The 18,984-nt window shown below is 33.1% G+C and overlaps 1 protein-coding gene across 1 annotated transcript in view; it reads right to left on the reverse strand.

The window, feature by feature from the left end:
* Tex11 (testis expressed 11) overlaps positions 1-18,984 on the reverse strand; it is a 478,576-nt gene that overhangs the window by 277,612 nt on the left and 181,980 nt on the right. Inside the window, exons 10-13 of the mRNA XM_033760433.1 lie at positions 12,508-12,562; positions 11,351-11,443; positions 6,169-6,250; positions 2,306-2,384 (exon numbers count right to left, since the gene is read on the reverse strand). Of these exons, the coding sequence (XP_033616324.1) occupies positions 2,306-2,384; positions 6,169-6,250; positions 11,351-11,443; positions 12,508-12,562 (309 nt within the window). The remainder of the gene's footprint in view (positions 1-2,305; positions 2,385-6,168; positions 6,251-11,350; positions 11,444-12,507; positions 12,563-18,984) is intronic.

Raw genomic sequence — 18,984 nt, forward strand, 5'->3', positions numbered from 1 at the left:
TGTTTTTTTTTTTGTACAGCGGATTGAACTTGGGTCCTTGAGCTTGCAAGGCAGGCCACCGAACTGCTGAGCTAAATCCCTGGCCCTACAATGGGCTTTTAAGTTATCATTATTTGATATAAGCATACTTTGCATACTGAACACACAAATCTTTTCTACTTGCCTCACAAAACCTATTCTTTTCCATTTTCTTGAAACATCTCTACAAGTCTAGCTTCCGTTCTCCACCGTGAATAAAGATGTGAGTGCCATATCTTATTTTCCCTTGTATTTGCTATAAGAATAACAACCACACACACACACAAGTATATGACAACCTGACACTCAGAATGTGGGATAAAATAAGGAATTGTGGAGACTATGGCAAACTGGAAAGCACATGCCCCGTGTCTAAAGGTGGCAACTACTGCTTAGTTCCATTGATTGATGTTTTATATTTCCAGAATTTTTTTTTGAGAAATTAGAAAACCGAATATTTACACTAAACTTAATGTTTATTCACATTAACTATATTAGCCATGTGTCCAGCATGTTTGTTTCCCCTCTTTATATAGAGCTTTGATTTTTATTCCAATTTTCAAAGCTTTACTATACTCATCAGCAGTCGTTCTTCTTTTCTCCCCAATTTCTACAGCACTACATTTTCTCTATAAATTTGCCTATGATGGACATACCATACAGAGAAAATCCTACAATATGTGGGAGGTTTTGTGACTGGCGTATACTTAGGAATAGAATTGCTAAATTCTTTAGTTTGGATGTTTGTCCCTCAAAGTTCCATGTGTTGTAGGACAGGTCCTCAGAGTAGTACTGCTGAGATAGTATGGCACCTTTAAGAGCTGGGGCCTAGTGGGTCATTGAGGGTGCTGCCTTCTTCGGAGAATACTAGTTTCCTAGAGGGAATTTTCAAGACAGTGAATTATTATAAAAGCCTTAGCCTGAACCCTCAGTCTTCTTCTGGCTTCCTATATTTGGATGATACCTTGCTCCTACCATTGCCATCCCTCATGATGTGATACAGTCAAGAAGCCCTTCGTCAGAATTGAAGCTAAAAAACTGAGAGCTAAATTCATTTTCTTAATAAGTAATATACCACAAGTATTTTGTTATAATAACAAGAAAATGACTAACACACTGGGTCATATGATAAATTCACATTTAACTTATTTAGGAACTAGCACACTGCTTTCCAGAGCATAAAGTGTACCATACTGCATTCCCATAAAGAGTATATGAAGATTAAAATTTCTCCACAATCTTGCCAGTGTTGGCTGCTATCTGTCTTTTTTTCTTGGGGGGGGGTTTGTTGTTGTTGTTGTTTTGGTACCAGTGATTGAACTCGGGTCCTTGCACGTGCAAGGCAGGCCACCGAACCGCTGAGCTAAATCCCCAGCCCTCTGTCTTTTTTATTACAGCCCCTTTAGTGGACATGAAGTGTTTGCTCACTGTGTTTTGATTTGCATTTTCCTAACAACCAACAATGTTGAGCATCTTTTCTAGTTCTTATTTCACAGTGATTCCGATGACACTGAAGTTTGAGAACCAGTACAATGTCTGGAAAAACTTCAAGATTCCTTTAGACATTAGTGATTCCATAAAGATAAAGCCAGAGAACCACATAATTTGCAAAACTGCACCCATTCATTCCTTCCTGTTCTACATGACTGGCCTGCAGGTTGACCTAGCCTAACTCCTGTTTCATAAAGCCATATCTTATTCCCTTTTAGCTACTTCCTTTAAAAATTAAAATAACTAATCCCCAGCCCTGTCTTTTTTATTACAGCCGTTTTAGTGGACATGAAGTGTTTGCTCACTGTGTTTTGATTTGCATTTTCCTAACAACCAACAATGTTGAGCATCTTTTCTAGTTCTTATTTCACAGTGATTCCGATGACACTGAAGTTTGAGAACCAGTACAATGTCTGGAAAAACTTCAAGATTCCTTTAGACATTAGTGATTCCATAAAGATAAAGCCAGAGAACCACATAATTTGCAAAACTGCACCCATTCATTCCTTCCTGTTCTACATGACTGGCCTGCAGGTTGACCTAGCCTAACTCCTGTTTCATAAAGCCATATCTTATTCCCTTTTAGCTACTTCCTTTAAAAATTAAAATAACTTTTAAAATTAATTGTACTATTGTATATTTAACCAAGGAAATAGTACCATCTTCTAAATTCATTATCACAATGGCTAATACTGTTTTCTTGAAATAAGAGTACATGTGTGCACAGATATATTTAATTGTTAACAAAGCCATAGAAAAATAGTAGTCTTAGAGAAAGGGAAAACCAATTCTGTACCTTTCTTGATCCATCAGCAGTTTAGCAATGTTCAGACAGAAGTCTAGAGGCATACCAAGATGTAGTATTTCCATGAGAGCTAATAAAGTGAAAAGAATGAAATAATTATAACAGCTTTTAGGAAGTTTAGCTACTTTTCAGTTATTTCCTCTATTAAAAATCTATGTATTGAATATTTGCCATATAGTTTGACTAAAAATTTCTAGAAAAAATTTAAATATTAATATTTGATGCTAGAGATTAGTGATACAGGCCTTTTATATAGATGGCAAAGTAAGCTGGTAAAATCAGGCAATATTGAAAAACAACTTGGCAATAGTGTACGCTAAGAATATTGTGGTTAAGAGCTTGGGATCCAAACTTAGGCAGACCTAAATTTGAAACCACTTGCCTTGCTGCTTGTATGGCCATAGGAAAGTTACTCAATTTTTCTGTACCTTAGTTTTATCACCTATAAGATGGGAAATACACCACCAATCTCTTAGCATTGTTGATAGAATTACATAAGGTAATTTTACCTATGGAAATTATATAGCAATGCACCTAGCACTTTAAAAACGTTCAAGGAATGGTAGCTGCTGTTACATTTATTTCCTTTAACTCAGAAATTACATTTTTAAAAAGTTACCTGAAATAAATGTGGTAAAAACTTTACAAATAAATAGATTAAAAGCAGAGTACATTATGACAAGAGAAAGAAAAATATACTCTGAATTAACTAGGGAGCAGCCTCAAACTATTATGCAACCATTAAAATTGATGAGTATAAAATAACATGGAAAAATGAATGTACACAAATATAAAAATGTTTCTAGGACTAGTAAGTAAAAATTTAACAAGATGATATGGTTACAATTCTGTAAAATATGCAAAACAAACAAAGAAAAAGTACTGAAAATTGAAATTATTAAATGTGTCTAGATTTAATGATCTATTCCACAAATATTTAATGAGTATCTTCTCTCTGTCAGGTAACATTTTGGTGTGGGAAACCCAGAATTGAGCAGAACACACAAAAATCCATGTTGTTGCTAAGAATGGTAGAATGCCTGTCATCCAGGTACTCCAGAGGCTAAGGCAGGAGGATCACAAGTTTGAGCTCATCTCTACAACTTAATGAGACCACATCTTAAAACAAAACAATAAAACAAACAAAAAAAGGCCAGAGTTGTAGCTCACTGCAAAGGCCCTGGATTCAATATTCAGTATAGGGAAAACAAAAACAAAACCTGGTAGAAAGGAGCTTGCACTTTAGTGAACAGAGGAAGTATGGGTGTTTTTAGTACCTTCCAAATATTTCTTTGATGAGTATATAATATCCTTTCACAATAACAAAATTCAATATTTTAAAATTTTCACTTCTTCTATATTAAAAAACCAGTAAAATTCTAATGCCAGTAACTAGGCTAATCATTCAAAGAATAATATTCTTTTGCTAGTAAATAAACACAGAGACTTGGGCTGAATGCCACTCAGGGATAGAGTACTTTTCTAGCATGTGCAAGGCTCTGGGTTCTATCCTAGCATCTCAGAAAAGAAAAAGACTACAAAAATGAAATTTTATGCATTCTCTCAAAAAATAAATAAAAATCTATTTTACTGTTTTAAAATATAAAAACCTTGCATTTCAGGCATGTCTCCTAATTTGTAATTAAACGTTGTTATTCTGAACAGAAAGAGTCCCTAGTTTTAGTAAAACAACACAGGAATAAAGAATAATTTCAGCCAGGCATGGTCCTATATCCCTATAATCTCAGCACTTGGGAGGCTGAGGCAGGAGGATCACCAGGAGTTCGAGGCCAGCCTAGGCTACATAGTGAGTTCAAGACCAGCTTGAACTACATAGTGAGACCCTACCTCAAAACAAACAAAACAAGACAAAAAAGAGAATAATTTCACTTTAATCTCTCTTTGTTACACACATTATAAACAGTGTAATGAGGAACCCTAGTCTAAAATTAATCAGCTTAAAACTTGGTGACTCAGATAATATGCCTGGTTTTTCTACATTGTATTAGTTTGAGTAAGTCTATTCAATTAATGGGTTGGTTAGTTGATTTGTTTATTCTCCTAATGCAAAAAAGTGGCATTGTCTCCCTGCTTACTAAATTTCCAACCTCTGTATGCTGAGGTGATACTCCTAACCTATACATACAGAATCCTCTATGCATTTGAGATTCTGAGGTCCCTTAAGTGATTGGCTAAAATTCTAGCGGTCACAAAAGGATTTAGCAATGCTAAATTAGGACAAGGTTACTGAAAATTTGATTATTGTTTTAATTATTATAAATTGTTATTTTTTGGGGGGTAATCAGTAATTATAATAACAATTTTATATAGTACAAGTAATGCAGCTCTTACAGATTGCTGACATTGGGCAGCGGATTTAGCTCAGTGGCACTGTGCCTGCCACACAAGCACAAGGTCCTGAATACAATCCCCAGCACAAAAATAAAAAAAGATTACTTATATACTCAAGCATTTACACATTAAATAAATTTATAGTCATTTTAAAAATAACTAAACAAGTGCAGGGAATTTAGCTCAGTGGTTCCACCACCTGCCTCAAAAGTGCAAGGTCCCAAGTTTGATCCCCGGTATCAAAAAAATTTTTTTAATAATTAAAAAAAATTACTGCTGGGCGTGATGACACATGCCTGTAATCCCAGCACTCAGGAAGCTGAGGCAGGAGGATCACTGTGAGTTCAAGACCAGCCTGGGCTACATAGTGAGTTCCAGGTCAATCTAAACTACATAGTGAGACACTGTCTAAAAATAAATAAATAAAAATTTAAAAATAACTAAACAACACTGAAATACTGTTACAGGCCAGTGGACCTAGATTTTGCCTTATTTACTGTATCTACATAACAGAAATAATAACACCTTTAATAGGAAACATGTATTACACACCGTACACAAGGCATATACTAAATTCTTTACATACATTTTCTCATAAGTTTCTCAAAACAACACAATTAGCTAGATATTGTTATTATTACTATATCTCTTTTTAGTTTTGCTTTTGCAGTACTGGGAATTGAACTCAGGGCCTTGTGCATAGTAGACAATTATTCCACCACTAAGCTACATCTCCAGAACTGTTTTAAATTTTATTTTGAGACACGATCTCACTAAGTTGCCCAGGCTAGTCTTGAGTTTTGTGATCCTGCTGCCTCAACCTCCTGAGTAGCTGAGATTGGAGGCATGCATCACCACTCCTGGCATGATATCTCTTTTAAAGATGGTGAAACCAAAGTATAAGAAAGCTAAGTGAGTGACTAGCCAAATGATATACAGCTATATACCAGTATGTTTATTTTGTGCTAGGCACATTCTAGTATCCAAAGAATTATAAAAAATAAAAAGCAATGCTTATTCACGTAATTATAAAAGCCACTGCATTAGAAAGGCTTTCTCCATTAATAAGTAATCCTCTTTCAGCAACTGCAAGGCTGGGGAAATCCCAGCCTGGCTGGGGATATGGATACCAATGTTCTCCTCAGCATTTCTAACCTCCATCCTCCAAGCCACTCAATAAAATGGCTTGACTAGCTCAAAAAAGCACCAGATAATCTTTCTTTATGGTGGTAAATAAATTCAGAAGGGTTGGGCAGCTGTAATTCTCCTCTGGACTAAAAGAAAACTGATTGCTTTTATTTAGCTCCTTGTCTTTAAACCACCTTTTAAATGTGTTGCTATTCCTTCTTTTCTTTCTTTCTGGTTGATAATCTCGTTCCTATGTGATCAGTTTCATTCTCAGCTACCACCAAATTATACGTATTGTTAGTGTACTAAAAAAGATCTTATCTTCAACAAACTGGTGGTGATATTTCAAATAGTGCTTCAACACACAGAGATACCTTCAAGAAGTTCTTCATTAGTCGCTCTGCCTTTCAAGAAGATTCTCATCTTTAAGAAAAGCCCAGCTGGATTTAAATGTTCCTATTTTAAACAAAGACATCAAAATTATATTACAACTGGGATTTAAAAGACAATTTTCAAGCAATTGCATGTTTTATTCAACTACTGCATGCTGACTCTAGATCAAAGGAAATCAAAATTATAAAAAATCACATAATAACATCTGGTCTATCCCTGAGGCTATTTTCCCACATTTTATGCCATCTAAAGAAAATAATATGAGGAAAAGAACATGTAAACATTTCTATGGCATGACAAACATTTAATGGCAAGGTCAATAATTAAATTGTGTGATCCCTGGGCCACACTGTTGATGAGTGAAACCTCAAAATTCAGATAAGATTATTTTCTTTTGATATTTTAGTAAATAAGTATCTTTGAAAGCAATGGTAAAATGAAATAGTAGGATAACCCTGTAATGTCTACTATTAATAATATTCTCAGAATGATGTTTCCAAATCACTGCCAGCTGGCCCTAAGCCATCTGTATTTTCTTACCTGGCTCCACTTTTGCCTTACAAAGTATACCTTTAAACAAGTAGCTAATATCAAAAGTTCAACCTAGGCCCACAGAATGGAACTCTTTTCTCTACAACGTCAATTAGCCTTTACATGAACACTATATTCATTGGGTTCATGCTCTGCAAATAATTATAGTTATTCATGTGTGAGATGCCTTAAGAATGGAAAGTTAGGGAAGTAATCACTGGCATTTAAAAGGCTAGCAAATATAGATGACATCAATACAAAGAATGGACTAAGGTTACCAATGTTAACTATGGCATTACCATTGTGTTGGTCACCTTTCTGTTACTGTAACTAAATACCTGAGATAACTTAATGAGAAGAAAGGTTTGTTTGCTTACAATTTTGAAGGTTTAATTTCATAGTCACTTGACCCTGTTGTTTTCAGGCCTGTGACAAGGCAGTACATCATGGAGGGAGCACATGACAGAGAAAGCCAGTTCACATCATGGCCAGGACACAAGATAGATATAGAAGGAAGAAGAGATGACAGTCCCACAATTCCCTTCAAAGGCAGATCCCCAATGACCTAAAACTCTCACTTAATTCCATATTCTAAAGATCCTACCATTGACCAATAGTGCCTTGGGCTAGCAACAGTCTTTAACACATGGATCTTTTGAGGACACTCAGCAAACTATACTAACCAACTTTCCTACAGACACAATGAATATATATTGAGTTCAACTCTCATATACCTCCAGAGATGTGTGAATTTTCCATATTTTGACAGCATCTAACATACTCTCAGAAGTTTTCCTATTCTTCTCCTAGATTTCATCACTGAACAACTCCAAGGAATGAACATTTTGCTTCCATCATATTATTATGTCTTTGCTTCTATAAACATTTGTACTGTTGTTCATTTTTCTGCCTTCTGAAACTATACCTTCAGAAGTCATGAATGATTGCCTGTTAAATCTATCAACTTTCTCCCTAATATCAACATCTTTGTCTTTTCTGTCACTTTTCTCACTGATGTTTCTCATTTTCCCCTAGATTTTTGCTTGCTCTTTTTTTCTTTTTACCAGCAGTTATTGAGAAACAGCCCTCGGGTATAGCAAATACACAAGGTAGGTGTTGAATAGCCTGAGACCCATATAGACCTAAGTAATTACCTATGATCACACAGCTGGTAAGTATAGAGCTGAAATTTGAATTCAGATTTATTTGAGTCTAAAGATCATAATCTTTCCAATATAATATACTGCCTCCCTTGAAGCTCAGTCTATCCTGGGCCTGAATATTATTACACTGGTTTCCTGTAACTTCCAAAGATAATATAATAAAATGTTAAGTGTATCATATAATAAACATACCCAAGTATATAAAGCATAGATAGAGCTGGGCATGGTTGCATACACCCAGCACTCAGGTGGCTGAGGTAGGGGCATCACTATGAGTTCAAAGCCAGCCTTGGCTACATAGTGAATTTAAGGTCAACCTGTACTACATATTGAAACATTGTTTCAAGAAAAGATATACAGTTTACAGAATGTTGGAGTTTGGATTTTAAATGTTCCCCAAAGCTCCATGTGTTAAAGGGTTCAGCCTATGGTGCTACTGGGAAGTAGAGCCTAGTTGCAGGAAGTTACATCAATGAGGATATAACCTTGAAGGAGATATTGGTACCCTATTAACTCTCTCCCCGCCATCTCCTACCACCACCACCATGAGGTGAATAGGCCTCCTCTACCACATTCCCCCAACATGATGTAATACCCTGCAACAGGCCCAAAAGCAACTGGTCAACTGACCACAGATGATTGAAACTTCTAAACCTGTGAGTCAAACCTCTACTCTTCTTAAATTGGTTTATCTCAGGTATTTGTTACAGTAATAAGAAGTTGACTAACACAACTTGCATTATGAAAAGTTTCCATTTCAATATAAGCTTTAGTGCCTGTTTAGCAATTTAATAAGCATACTGTGTTTTAGCAAGCACTCAAGATAATACTTATACATGCTAGACTTTGAGGACTGGTGAATGAATATGTCACAATTTATTTACCAGTTCCACCTTGGTAGTGTATTTGAGTTCTTTCTAACCCAACTACTATTATGAATAATCCTAATATGAACATTCTATACACTTCTAGTACACAAATGCTAGAGCTTCCTCCATAGTATAATGAGGAATGAAGTTGCTGGGTGATTAGGTATGATCAAATTCAACTTTGTCAAGTAATGCTATTTGAAGTGGTTATACAATTCTCAAAACACTAAGAATGAAGAGAGCTTCCTCAACCTAATCAAAGGTATCTGGAAAAGACACAGAGAACACCATACTTAAATGTAAAATGTTGAATGCTCTACCCTAAAACCAGAAACAAAAAGTACGTTTGTTCTTTCTACTTCTAGTTAACATTCTAATGGACATTCTTGCCAGGCAATAGAGAAACAAACAAAAAAAAATACAAAAGTCATAAATACTGGAAAAGAAGACATAAAACCTATCTCTTCTTGCAAATGATAAGAAAACCCTAAGGAATCCACTAAAAACCTATTTTAAAAAAACAAGTTTAGAAAAGTTGGAGCAAACAATATCAGTATTTGAAAACTCAGCTATACCTCTATATACTATAGTGAACAATACAAAAGTGAAGTTAAGAAAATAATTACATTTACAAAATCATCAAAAAGAATAAAATACCTAGCAATAATTATAACATTAAAGGCAAGAATTACATACTGAAAATCTCAAAACATTGTTGAAAGAAATTAAAGAAAATCTAAAGAAACGTTCCTGTAGGGCTGGGGATTTAGCTCAGTGGTTCCATGCTTGCCTCACAAGTGCCAGGTTGTGAGCTCAATCCCCGGTACAAACAAAAAATCTTATATTTTAAGACTTAGTATCATTACAATGGCAATAATTCCAAAATTGATCAACAAATTCAATAGAACACTCTATAAAATTATCACCTTTTGTACAGTAATCATCAAACTGGCATTAAAATATGAAAATACACGATATCAAGAGGAGCTAAGACAATCCTAAAAACAACAAAAGAAGGAGAACTATACTGGTGAATGTGAAACTTTTTTCATAATGCTTTTTATTTTCATTCTCTAATAACTAATGATATTAAGTATCTTTTCATGCACTTATTGGCCATTGTTATATATTATTTGAAAAAATGTCTGAATCCTTGGCTCATTTACATTCGAGTTGTTTGTCTTTTCATTGAGTAATGAGTTTTTTGCATAATATTCTAGATAATAAAAATATTAGTTATATGAATTCCAAATATTTTCTCCCATTTGGTTGAAGGAGCCCTATGAATTACATTTTTACTTTCTTAATGGTTTCCTTTGAAGCAAAAATTAATTTTATCGAAGCCAAATGTTACTTAATAAATCTTATGTTACAGGTATCTCACCACAACAAAAACAAATAAGAAAATAAGTTTATAATTACCCCACATGACTTCTTTTTATATACAGACAAGATTTGCTAAAAATTTATATTGAAAAGCAAAGGAACTACATTAGCTAAACAATTTTGATAAAGATGAATAAAGTAGAATAATTACTCTATTCTTTCAAGATTTATTATGTAGCTATAGTAATCAAGACAGTATGGTAGCAGATGATGGAAAAGACACATAGATCAATGAAAAGGAAAACCTAGAAGTAGACCAACAGAAATATGGCTGACTAATTTTTTACAAAGATGCAAAAGCAATTCAATGGTGGAAAGACAATGTTTTCAATAAAAGGTTCAAGAGTAGTTAAATATTCATAAGCAAAAAAAGTAAATTTTTTAAAGCTTAAAACTTAAATCAAAAGGATTATAAATTTAAATATAAAATTTGTTAAAAGAGGCAGGAAAATACTTTCAGTACCTATAGCTTAGTGAAAAATTCTTAGACTCATGAGTAATAGCATGATGAAAATGTTTATAAATCAGTGAAATGAACTTCACCAAAAGCTTAAGAAGACAAAAAGGTAGGCTAGACTCAGAGATGCAGATTCAGCATCTGGTAAGGGCCTGACTCTCTCAGAGACTGGCCTTCTCGCAACATGTATCCTCACATGGTAGAAAAGGCAACCAAGCCTCCCTTGATCCTCTTCTAAGGACAGTAATGTCATTCCAAAGAGGTCTGCCTTTATGGTCTAATCAGCTCCCAAAGTCCCTATTTAATATTGTCATCTTGAGTGTTAGGATTTCAACATATAAATTTGTGGGGGGTTTTTTTGGTTTTGGTTTTGGTTTGGTTTGGTTTGGTTTTTTGTTTTTTGTTTTTTGTTTTTTTTTGAGACAGTATCTCACTATGTAGTTGAGACTGACCTGGAACTCACTATGTAGCCCAGGCTGGTCTCGAACTCACAGTGATCCTCCTGCTTCAGCCTCCCAAGAACTGGGATTACAAGAGTATGCCACCACGCCCGGCTCAACATATAAATTTGTAAATTGAGGAATACAACATTCAGATCACAGCAATTTTGTATTTTACCTTTCTGTGCTATAAAAGAGATTGTAACAATGTGTTTTTTAAGGAAGACTGAAGCAAATGTCTAAATTGAATTTCAAAATGTGAATCAAAACACTCAAAATGTATTAAGTCAATATTCAAAAGTAAAAACTTCTTATACCTTGTTTGCTAGAATTATAGTGTTGAGGGCCTTGTAATATACTCTGTCATCCCAATCCAAATAAACAGTGGCTAAGAACCGTAGAGTTTTAGCCTATAATTAAAAATAGAAAAAAGCATTCAGCTGAGGGTTAAACTACAACAGAACAGTTGACTAGCACTTAGACAATAAGGGACATCTTCTCAGACATAAGTTATCCTTACAAAATAGCATTTCCTTAAGCAAGCACATAGTCTCGAGATATATCTCATCATTTTATTACCCCATTCAAAATACTAAAAATCTTATAGTAATAGCTATATCTTTGGCTTATTTAAACTTAACATATCTGTGTTGATATATTTTCTTAATAGTTTTTAACATTAAAATATCTTACCATCCCCAATTTTAAAGTACTAAAACTAAGGCATGGCAATTTTATATTCATTTGTACTAGTTTAATCCTTTAAACATAAACTTCTTTAAGGGTAAATGCTGCATTTTGTTTCTGCTTTAGTCCCCATATATTACAGTGCTAGATACATAATATAGATATTCAATTACATTTTTATTTGTATACTGTAATGGTATGAAGAGAGACGGAAATTCAAAATTTCTGTTACATTATACTATATAGTGATTTTATCAGATTTATAACATAATCACATTTTGTTTGTTTAAATACGAACATTTTTTGGTACTGTAGATTAAACCCAGGGCCTTGGTACTGAGCTACACCTACAGCCCTTTTTAAAAATTTAGTTTGAGTTAGGATCTTGCTAATTTGTCCAGGGGAATGTGAATCTGCAAACCTCCAGCCTCAGCGTTCTGGGATTATAGACTTGTGCTACCATGCCCAGCTTAAATATTAATTTTAATACCCAAAAATGTTGAATCTGGATGGTTGATAGGCTACCTGGAATCTTTTAAAATGAAATAATAAAAGCTAAAATTTAGGTAGCCAAACATTGACCAAAGTGCTTTACATTTATTAACTCATGAGTAGATTATGAATTTTTACAGTATATTATATAAATTCTATAGAAAATAATGTACTAAGATATTAAATGATATGCTCAATAGATAATCTCACAAATAGGAGGCTATTATAACTTTATAACAACAACATAAACTGTATTTCTTCAATCTATTTCTCCAATATTTAATGTGATCCTTACCAGCATTTCTGGCCCAATAAAATTCCTCTCCATCTTCCCAATATCATAGCTTTGGCTATTATTAAAAAGGAAAAAAATAAATATGTGTGTGTTATTAAAATAATTTATCCATGTATACAAGATTTTACTTAATGGGCATGTTTTTAAAGTATAAGAGATATACACATATTTTTAAAATAAAATAATTACAGTAGTTTACACAGAAACAAATGCATTAGCATTATTCATTGAGCATTGTACTATTCATTCCTTTTTGAAGCTGAATGACCTAGTGAAGTTGGAGTAATTTCTAATATGCCCTAGATTCATATTTAAAATGAGAATGAAGGGATGAAGAGTAGAGAAATCTGACTTTTAGTTCTCTGCTGTAATTGCCAATCTATATTATCTATGGGATATTCTCATAAGCATAAATTATATATTAATATAAATTTAGAGCTTCCAAATCTAAAACTGAAAAAGCAAAGATCACTCACCAAAATATTGGTATTTAAAATGAAATGTGATTATGTGAATAAATCTTGGTGAATAGAACTAAATTTAAGAAAAAACAACTCCCCATAATGAATGTAATCAACATGTACTACAAACATGTACCAATAAATAGAATAAAACACTTTTCAATATAAAAAAAGTTTAAAGACCCAGAAGTGAGAGAATTGTGGCTTCAGTTTCCCAACAAAGCTATAATACAGACCTAGTCATTGTATGTCTTAACTCACAGAAATCTGTTTTATAATATGAAACCTTCTATTTTTAGTCTTTAAAATAACATAAGGAGTGGAACTTGTATGATAGTAGTATAAGGAGCTCTTTGGACACTCTCTCCAGTAAAACAACCACTCATCTAGAAAATTTATTTTAAAAATCACATAAAATCACCAGAAATTCCCCTAAGAACATAAATGAAACATTCATTCATTCATGAAAATCAACTAAGTCTCATTAGGAACAGTGAGCATCTGTGGCATTGAAACTATGATCTGCATCCATCTATCCTGGGACCACAGAATGGAAGCAACACCAGATGTGTGTGGGCAAGAAGAGGAAAATTCCTTCTCCCTCCATCCCTAGCGTCCTTTGCTATGGTTTGACCTTTAAAATGGTATCAATCAATAGATTTGGTATTTGCATTTTTACATAAAATTTTTTCTGTAAATTCTGAGATTTTACATACATAAATCATTTTATTTACAAGTAATGACAATTTATTGATCTCCTTTTTAATTCTTAGGCTTTTAATTTATTTTTGTTTTTCATTGTGTTAGTTGATTTTCTATTATAATATATAATAAATTATAAACAGTGGAAATCTTTGCATGGTGTCAGACCTAAGCTTTATCTATTCCTTATTCTGCCAAGAATGTTTTATTACATTTCAATCAAATTGCTTTAAATCTCTATTAAGATTTCTAGTCTGAACTATTAACTCTTTAGAATTTAAAATTTTTTATTTTATAAAATATTTACATTTTTGACTAACTTATTTCTGTTGGAAATAAAAATATTGCCTGTATAATACCTGTTCTTTAAAGATTTTTTGAAAACTGCTTGAGAGACAGCCTAGGTGATTCCCAGTGAGTCATGCCCTTGTATAATTAACTCCTCTTTCTCAATTTGGCTCGTTTCAAACAAATAAAATATGGCAAAGGTGATGGAATGTCATTTCCTTGATTAATTTTTATTATAGGGCAGAGAAAAGTAGATTTTGAAGATATAATTACATTCCTTAATCTGTTGACTTTATGTTGGCAAAAAGAGACATTTTCCTTGTTAGGAGTGACTTAATAAATTAAGACTTTTAAAAAGAAGGCTGGGCCAGGGGTTTGGCTTACTGGTTCCTCTGCCTTCCTTGAAAGCTCAAGGGGCCGAGTTTGATCCTCCGTATCAAATAAATAAATAAATACACACACATATACATAAAAAGAAGGCACAGACATCAGAGACTTGAATTTCTGTCATTGCTGATTTTAAAAATGCAAGCTGCCATGACTTCTACAACCATAAATACATTTTACAATTTTCAGAAGGAGCTTAAGTTAATCCTTTCTGAGTACAACCCAGATAAGAATGCAGCCCAGCCAAAATCTTGCTTTGTTGTGAAGCAGAGAAAGTTAATACACTTCATGATCAACTATACATTTCAGTGCCGAAAATATTATCTGTGCCTTGGAATATTATATACTAAAGAACTGTTGCTTGAAGTGAGTAAAGAATTCTGTGCACATCAGTGAGATAAATGTATTATCCTTCATCATTCCATAGAAATATATGCATACCCATGTTTATAACATCACAGTTTATAATAGCTAAAACTTGGAAACAGTCCAATTGCCCATCAATGGGAAACTGGATAAAGAAGTTGTGGTTTTTCTATAAAATGGAATACTACTCAGCCATAAAGAATGAGAAACTAGAGTCATTTATAGCTTAATGGATGCATATTGAGGCCATACTCAAGTGAAATAAATAGGACACACGTGTAAATACCAAACAGTTTCTCTGGTGTGAAAAACTAAAAGTGTAAATAAGATTCAAATTGTATAATTGATAACGTGAAATAGGAAGAAAAGGGCTAAAGGAGTAGGGTAAGTGGGAAGGGTAGGGCAAAGGAAATAAGGGAAAAGAAAAAATATGAGAAAAGGAAAACATGAAAACAAAGTCTTTGTAAATAGGGCAAGGTGGAGGGGGTGAAGGGAGGGTAGGGGAAAGGGAAAAAATGAGAACCAACACCTGTCATGTTAAGGTACAAGTTCCTAATGATTAATGTAACTGTGCTGTATACCTGAAAAGTACCAATAAGCTCAATGAAAAATAAATAAACAAACAAATAAATGTATTATCCTTCAACTACCTCTCTCTCTTTCTAGGAAAAAAAAAGATTTTTGTACCTCCAGATTTTTTTCATAGTCTTCCTATTTTCTAAATTCTGTACATTCATTTATAAAATTTATTCATGGTTAATCTTGGTAGACAGTGGAGTTTGAGTTACAGGTATTAAGAATCTTATGTTGAAATGCCAACTTAGTTGAAGCAAAATAACTTATTTTTCACTTAACTGCTAGATTATTTTTTAAATTGTGATCTCATTATGTCAATTCTCCTTAAACTTGTCACTGGATTCCCACAGTTCTTAAATTTGAAGCAAAATTTTCTATATAGTCTGTAAGATCTGACTTGATCTGGCCTTTGTTGATATGTGTAGCTTTGTCTCATACTATTCCCCCTCTCATTGTCAACACTACTGAAAACTGCTCAAATGATCTTTAAGTTCCTCAAATGTCATATTTTCTTCTATGACAAAGATTTTGCATGTGTTGTTTCATCTGTTTGTAAAGTTTTCCCCTGTGCTCCTTCACCTAGATACTATTCATCTTTCATATTTCAGCTAGAGAATTCTCAGAAAATCTTGTTAGCTCTTGGACTAGATCAAATACTCCACTACTTCTCTTTAATAGATCTTGTCAAAGTTACACTTCAATCTTTGATTGTTTAATAAACGTTTCTCTGCTCTTCTAAGTTACAAGTTCTATGAAATCCAGATGCTATTTATTTTTGTCCAACACTGTTGTTCCATTGCCTGGCACTGTTCTCTCATATATTACTTGCTTAAGCAATATTTATTAAAATTAGGCAGGATTTTGTAGTGGTAAATGCCAGGATTTGGGAATTTCAAACACTCCGTGTAAGACCAAATTACCGAACATCATTATACCTTAGTTTCTCATCTGTGAAATGGGGGTTTGGAAAATTAAATGAGATACTAAATGTACTATAAGTAAAATAGAACTTGGCTTATACTAAGTATATACTCATAGTTTACTGTTATCAAACAAAATGAAATACATTTTCAACTTTGCAAGCATATAACCTTTTAATACAACATACTAATATAAATATATTTATAACTTCGTGATTTATAATATAGAACATCTTAACCAAATAAGAAACTCCACTGTCCTAAGAGAACAGTATTCACTATTAATTTCATTGGCCCTTACACCTGGTAGTTCTACACGTTTCATGACGATGGTTGTTGTGCTAAAGTAGCATAGCTTGAAAAGCTACTCACAGGTTTATAAGCCTGTATATCATCATCCTCTGATCCAACCACAGGGTGAAAGTTTTGTTTTGTTTTGTTCTGCTTTGTTTTGTTTTGTTTTGTTTTTCTGGGAGAAATACTAAAACCATTTAAATATTTTACATTAAGGTTAACTGGCTAAATGTGAAAGGTTCTTCCCAGTGCTTTGTTGATTTCTGTGAAAAAGAGCAATTACAAGGAAAAGGGCACTTACAAGAAAAAGTTCAGAAAATATGTGTATCAAGAAGACATTTTACTGGGCAGGCAATAACATAGTTGTTAATTTTTCAGAAGACTTTGGATTTATTCATCTCTTTATTTTGTGTGATCATTTACAAGAACTAAGAGAACTGTAGTCAAATGCAGCCTTTAATACCAATATATTTCTGCTTTAATAGCACTTTTTCTGTATTTTGTCATTATTGTAGTCAACTAATATCTGATTTTACTATGTCTATACCTCTTTATATATTTAGCTAAAATGAGGCAAATTGTACCACACTATACAAATTGTTTTACTTTTCTAAATAATATATAAACTTACTTTGCCTTTTTTGTTGTATCTATTTTCATCTATTCTTTTTAGTGTTCTATTCCTGATTAATGATATTCCATTGTGAAATAGTAAACTATTTAACTTTTAAATTCTCTTATCATTGTACATTTTATACACTCAAAATATTCTTTTCTTACAAAATGAGAAGCAATTCACTCTATTTGGTAATTAGTTGATTTCTTCCTTCTTTTTTAATGTGGGTGTTTTAACTATCCTCTGTGATTTTTCCCTAATATATATATAAGAATAAAGGTTAAAACACTATTATCCTCATTAACTTCCTCAGGCTAAGAACATGGGTAGGAAATTATTTTTTTACATAATCTGAGTGCTTCATAATTATGATTGGGCTGAAATTCAAGTGAAGTACAGATAGAATAACTGCAGAGACTGGTTCATCACCCTAAATTATAGCAATATTTCTAATCCAATGAAATTTATAACACACTGGCTACCTCCCAAAGGGTTTGCCAGTAGTTACATTTTGCTTGTTATTTTGAGACTGTTAACAATTGTAGGTAAGGGACAAACATTCATTTTCACATTAATCTAAATACACTTATACTGTGGAATACAAGGGGCCAAAGAATGAGTGTCATTTTATTGCTTTCTACTATTTACTCTTTAAAAAGATAATGTACATTTTAATTCTCATTAACATTGATTGCATACACCTTTGTTTTGTTTTGTTTTTTCTTCCAGGTGAATTTCTTGGTGGTTTATTACTGTATGGTAAAAGCTTTCTAAAATATTCTTTACATCTGAGTTTTCTGTTATAATGCATTTCTCACTTTCCAGCATTCTGTCATCTGTTTTTCCATTTACAAGTAATTAATTGCAAGGAAAGCATGATAGATATTGTAACATAGTCAGTGGAACTTCAGAAGGAAATTCCTTATGAAAAAAGGAAAGAAAAGACCCAAATTCATGCAATTAGGATTGAAAGGGGAAAATCACAATAGATTCTATAAAAGATCATCAATATCTACTATGACAACCTGTATTCTAATAAGATGGAAAACTCAGAAGACATGGACAGATTCCTAGATACATATGAATTACCAAAGTGGAATAAAGAAGATATAAAAATTCTAAGTAATACAGTATCGGTTAATGAAATTGAAGAAATAATTTTTTAAAACTGCCATCAAAGAAAAGCACAGGTCCTGACAGATTCACTGTTAAATTCTGCAAGAACTTTAGACCAAATCTAATGCTACTACTACTCAAACCCTTTAATGAAATTGAAAGGAAAGCAATACTGCCAAAGTCATTCCTTGAAGCAATCATTACCCTGATACCAAAATGAGGCAAGGATCCAACCAAAATAGAGAACTACAGGCCAATCTTCTTAATAAAAATAGATACAAAAATCCTCAATAAAACAATAGCATTCAGAATGCAGCAAATCATACACCATAAGCAAGTAGAATTCATCTAAGGGATGAAGGGATAGTTTAACATGTGCAATTCAATAAATATAATACGCCACATTAACAGAACCAAGGACAATAACTGAATAATCACCTCAATAGATGCAGAAAAGGCATTGACAGAGTTCAATACCCATTTATAATAAAACCCTATAAAATTAGGATAGAAGATCTTTACCTCTATCCGATAAAAGCCTTCTATGACAAATCAACAGCCAACATCATATTAAATGGTCAAAACTCAAATCTTTCATGCTAAAATCAGGAACAAGATAAGGATATCCACTATCACCACTCTTCTTTAATATGCTTCTGGGAAGATTGGCCAGAGCAATAAGAGAAAGAATGAAAGAGAGAGAGAGAGAGAGAGAGAGAGAGAGAGAGAGAGAGAGAGAGAGAGAGAGAGA

Source organism: Fukomys damarensis, unplaced genomic scaffold (genome assembly GCF_012274545.1).
Source record: "Fukomys damarensis isolate Sample0158 unplaced genomic scaffold, DMR_v1.0_HiC HiC_scaffold_39, whole genome shotgun sequence".
Classification (NCBI taxonomy): domain Eukaryota; kingdom Metazoa; phylum Chordata; class Mammalia; order Rodentia; family Bathyergidae; genus Fukomys; species Fukomys damarensis.